Source organism: Octopus bimaculoides, chromosome 28 (assembly GCF_001194135.2).
Source record: "Octopus bimaculoides isolate UCB-OBI-ISO-001 chromosome 28, ASM119413v2, whole genome shotgun sequence".
Taxonomy (NCBI): Eukaryota; Metazoa; Mollusca; class Cephalopoda; order Octopoda; family Octopodidae; genus Octopus; species Octopus bimaculoides.
Genome location: NC_069008.1, coordinates 16,256,290 through 16,261,646, shown reverse-complemented (window position 1 = coordinate 16,261,646; position 5,357 = coordinate 16,256,290). Strand labels below are relative to the sequence as shown.

The 5,357-nt window shown below is 34.8% G+C and overlaps 1 protein-coding gene across 10 annotated transcripts in view; it reads left to right on the top strand.

Annotated features, from left to right (window-relative positions):
- The window catches only part of LOC106868518 (zinc finger protein 271), an 18,784-nt gene extending 13,603 nt beyond the window's left edge, over positions 1–5,181 (top strand). For 6 of the 10 annotated variants that reach the window (XM_052977543.1, XM_052977546.1, XM_052977548.1 and 3 more), the window contains one exon: positions 326–4,922. In XM_052977543.1, coding sequence (XP_052833503.1) covers positions 744–1,934 — 1,191 coding nt within the window. In that variant the 5' untranslated portion in view covers positions 326–743 and the 3' untranslated portion in view covers positions 1,935–4,922. Of the gene's footprint in view, positions 1–325 lie in introns of all 10 variants that reach the window. The other 4 variants (XR_008266976.1, XR_008266977.1, XR_008266979.1 and 1 more) reach the window with 3 other exon arrangements.
- Positions 5,182–5,357: the final 176 nt, after the last annotated feature.

Below are 5,357 nucleotides of genomic sequence, written 5' to 3'. Positions count from 1 at the left end.
AATAAGGGTAAAAAATTTAGAAAAATTTTAGTCAATAGATAACATATATTCATATATAATAGTGCTTAAACATTTTAAGTATTGAAATATGAAAGAGATATCCTATCAAAGGTCACCTCTTTCGTGTATAAATACTTAATTGTTTATGTATATATATATATATATATATACACACATACACTCAATGTCTAGGTCTAGTTGTGATTCACAAATTTTTAGATTTCACCCTGTTATATGATGTCATTTGTTAATCAATAAAGAAATGTTGGAACATTTCCGTTTTGATCTCTCCTCTATATCTAATTCTGTTTCTTTATTATTTCAGATTAATGGATGGCATTGGCACAGAAAAAATGTACGTTGCATACATCTGGAATATTTACCATGTTTTTTGAAAACCATAACGAGAATGTTTTAGAGAGCAAATATGATATCCCAACTGCTATAAATATAGGTTTGAATTACTATGAAATATTTCCTGTGAGCTGAGATTTATAGCAGCATTTCTCCATTTCATTATCAGGTGCTTTTGCATTCTAATTGAACTTGAATATATTTGCAAAACAGTTTACACAATTTTAGATATCCATAACTTGATAGCAGCAGAAATATTTCTTAGGAATAAATTATAACAAAACCAAGAATACGAAAATTATACGCTATGTTGAGAAAAGAAGGATAAGGGAAAAATTTAATACTTTGAAAAACTTGAATGGTTGGATTTATTTGTATCTTTTAGAGAAATGGCAAACGCATTGGGATATCATTGTAAAATTTGTGGTAAATCATTCTCTAGACATAGTAATTTGATTCAACACAGTCCTGTTCATACAGGTGAGAAGCCATTTCGCTGTGTTATCTGTGGTAAATCATTTTGTCACAATGCTAAATTAAGAATACACAATCGTATTCATACAGGAGAGGAACCATATCACTGTGATACCTGTGGTAAGTCATTCTCTCAAAACGATAACTTAAGACAACACATGCGTATTCATACAGGTGAGAAGCCATTTCACTGTGATACCTGTGGTAAATCATTCTCTTTGAAAGGTAACTTAAAAAGACACAAGCATATTCATACAGGAGAGAAGCCATTTCACTGTGTTATTTGTGGTCACTCATTCTCTACAAAAGATTATTTAATTTCGCACAAATATGTTCATACAGGTGAAAAGCGATTTCACTGTGTTATCTGTGGTAAATCATTCTCTAGGAGTAATGACTTGACTACACACAAACGTACTCATACAGGAGAAAAGCCATTTCACTGTGTTATCTGTGGTAAATCAGTTTCTACAAAAGGTAGCTTAACTAAACACATACGTATTCATACAGGAGAAAAGCCATTTCACTGTGATGTCTGTGATAAATCATTCTCTCGAATTGGTGACTTGACTAAACACAGACGTATTCATACGGGAGAGAAACCATATCATTGTGATATCTGTGGTAAATCATTCTCTGCAAAATGTAGCTTAACTACGCACAAACTTATTCATACTGGAGAAAAGCGATTTCATTGTGATGTCTGTGGTAAATCATTCTCTGTGAGTAGTCAGTTGACTAGACACAAGCTTATTCATACGAGAGAACCACCATATGATTGTGATATCTGTGGTAAATCATTCTCTGTTATCTCTGACTTGTTTAAACACAAACGTATTCATACAAGAGAGAGACCATATCGCTGTGATATCTGTAGCAAGTCATTCACTCAAAGGTATGCCTTAACGATACATAATCGTATACATACCGGTGAAAAACCATATCACTGTGATATTTGTGGTAAATCATTCTCTCAGAGGCCCAACTTAACTATACACAAACGTAGTCATACAGGGGAGAGACCATATCACTGTGATGTCTGTAGTAAATCATTCTCTCAAAGAAGTAAATTAACTAGACATAAGTCTATCCATGTGAAAGTGTGATTGTATCATTGTCAGAATTCATTAGAACACCCAACAAGAACCAATATTTTAAAACCATTTTCTTTTCTAAATCATTGCTTAACTTTTGTGCCCTTAACTGTAATCATTGACCTCTTGACAGTAATCATATAGGTTTCAAGTATAAACATGCTTTTATATATAGTCGATATCACATACTTCAAGGACATAGGAAAGATACTGTTGCTGTATTTAAAGTCGAGATTAAATAATAAGGCAGCAGGGTGGCAGAATTGTTTGCATGTCTGGTAAAAATTCCTATCAGCATTTCATCCATGTTTATAAAGTTATGGAAAGAAACAAAGGAAGGGACCAAGTTGAAGATTGTGTTTTGGAGCCAGAAAGAAAAGAAAGATATGGAAATGTTGTTTCTTACACTCCCAAGAAGCATAAGTTTGTGGATAAACCATTTCTCGAATCTGTGGAGACTTTAGTAAATTAACCTAGGAGCCTTACCAAGGAGGAGAATCTGAATATTCTCTGTACAAGTCCCATTTGTCAAACATGTTGTGATGCACAGTCATAAGAGACTTGGGTGAATGAAGAAGATTGCAAATGCCATGAACCATAGTCGAAGTAATAAGTTCTGCAGCAAAATCTGGACCAAATTTGTTGAAACTGGAGAAATTTGAGAGCAGAAGATGACTAGAAATTGAAATCGAAAGGCTTTGGTAGCTCTTGATTTTCATCTGAATCTAAATTGGTGATTCAATAATTGGCCACGAAAGAGTGAAAGGCAAAGTTGACCTCTGCAGAGTCTGAACGCAGAATATAAGGACAAATGAAATATCACTAAGAAATTTGCCAGCTTATTTCCCCTCTTCCTTCAGAAACTGGCGATATACATGAAAATGATGCTGATTTTATGCTGGGAATTTTTTACATTATTTTTTTTCTACTTTTCTGAGTCTGTCTCTGAAAATTGTTTTGCTTTTCTTCTGAAGATGAAGGTAGATAGGTCAGGTGTTATTCATGGTGAAGGCAAGAAGGCATTCTTTCCCTGTATGAAAACAACTCCGACCCATTTACTACCCACATTACAGCAACAACATCAGGAACTGTGGATGAGTACACACACACACACACAAACTAGCCTCCTCCTTTCCCTGCTGAATTATCCATTAAATAAAAGAGAGCAAATTGTGACACTCAAGGAGGGTCAAGTGGTCATAAGAAAGGCCCAAAAACGAAAGTTGCACTTTCAGAAATACACACCTTCATACATTATGTACGGAATGGGCTTCTGTACTCATTCCAGATTCATCCAGTCTTCATTTTATCTCTCAAACCTATAGATATTTGCCAACATGGTGAACTATTCTGCAGGCAATGTTGCAGTTGTAAGAGATGAAGATTAATCTAATCCCACTACTAGCCAGCAAAGCAACGACCGACTCTGCCAGACAGGAATGTCAGTCATGTGTGGCTGGAATCGGGTCGAAAGAGATGCTCCACTGTGGCTCTCAAAGTCTCAACACAAACAACAACAATAAAAACAACAGAATCAACAAAACTAATGCAGTTTCACAGCTACCAACAACAATAACCACATATGTGCTCTCTTCCACATGTTACATTACTTTTAACTACTTTTAGTAGCATGGGCTACTAAAAGTAGTTAAAATCAGAATCTTTGGTTTAGTAGCCCACTACTAAACCAAAGATTCTGATTTGAATTCTAGGCAGTGACCTGAATAATAATAACAACAACATTGAAAAATACCATGGGAACGAGAACCCAGGTTCGAAAATTCCCCCAAGACACCTGATGAAGGCTGGAGAGTATATCAGCCGAAACGTTGTGTTAACAATAAACAAGTTATAGACAAATATCCGTCAAATATAAATAGTGTATATAATTCCTCATGTCTCAAATATAGAACTGTACTTGTAAATCTATATTAAAAATAGTTGTGTTACAAGTTTCCTATGTTATATCTCCAGGAATTGCTTGTAAGCTGAGAAACGTTTGAAATTGTGGAAGAGCTACATATTACATCGTAATAGATGAGTCTACCAGCACAGCAGATGAATATATTGATGAGGCATCTAGCCTTTTGAGTTAAACTGTAGAAACTCATTTCCTGCACGCGCAATCTCCCACATGTGACTCACGTGTCTGTTCACCTCAACACAAGATATATCATTCTCAAAATGGCCGTTCTCCTTACGCATAAACATGCATACTGTAATACAAATATTATATGTTACTCATTTCAGTGCAAAAGCAAAAATCAAAACTTTCTTTGTATATAAGCACTTTTTTGTATCAAACTACATGCTTCCACCACAAAAGGTGATCACAATAAACAATATATTTATACACAAAAATGTCTTATTGTTTTTCTATTTAATACCACGCATTTAAACAGCCAACGAAAGCTGCTACAAAACGGTATGTAATTATGGTTCAGCTTCTTGTCTTCGATATCATACACCTCTCTTCATACAAGTGGAACATTTGCTATCTATAGACCAATACATTTTCTACTTATCATTAGAATTTTTTTTTTCTTTTTGGCGACCGGGTCTTCTCCTGAACTCAATTGGTGGAAGCATGCAACAATAGCGATGAAACTAATTTGTGCTCTCTATTTAAAGTCCAGATGAAAAAATTCCGGAAGGGAGAGGAAAGTGCATTGATTGATTTGTTGATTAAAAGCCATTTACCACTGTCTCGTAAAATAGGGGACAACCAATTAGCGACTTAATACTACAATCAAATATTTAATCCCAAAAGTAATGGTTCGCCGACCCTGGAATACGTAGGTTGCCCTGTCTTATTCACAAACATTAACGTTCACCTTAACACAAGATAGTTTTAACTATTTATACATTTGTTCACTTTTTGGTTGCTATAGCGAAGGTGTAAGTCGTTTAACAGTAAGTTGACTTATTTATGTTAATTCCCTCATAATTTTATTTCCTTTTCTAACTACCAAACACACCTAATGGTCAGTTTCGTTGATAATTTGTTGTTTGCTTGAACGGCATCGGTGGCGTATATTCAAAAACTTCGAGAATTTCTATACATTTCTCGAACACATTACGGAAGTTTATCCCCCTCCCCTCAACTCCACCAGCACGGATTCCCCAAAGACACTTCTCTACAAAACTGTTATATTTCTGAAATTAAAAAAAAAACAAAAAAAAACGCTCTAATTTCATATTACTGCGAGAAATTACTCTGAAAGAAATCTCTACAGAAAGGTGAGCAGATTGATTACACATTTCTTGCTTTATGTTATCGCAGTTTTGTGAGATTTGGCTGTTATTTCTAGCATGTCAGTAGCCTGCTTGGGGGTGGGGAAATTGAAATTTTACACACAATTATTTTTTTCAGAATCGGAATCTCCATAGCCTAAAACGTGGGATTCCGTAAAAACAAAAAAAAAGATAATAATA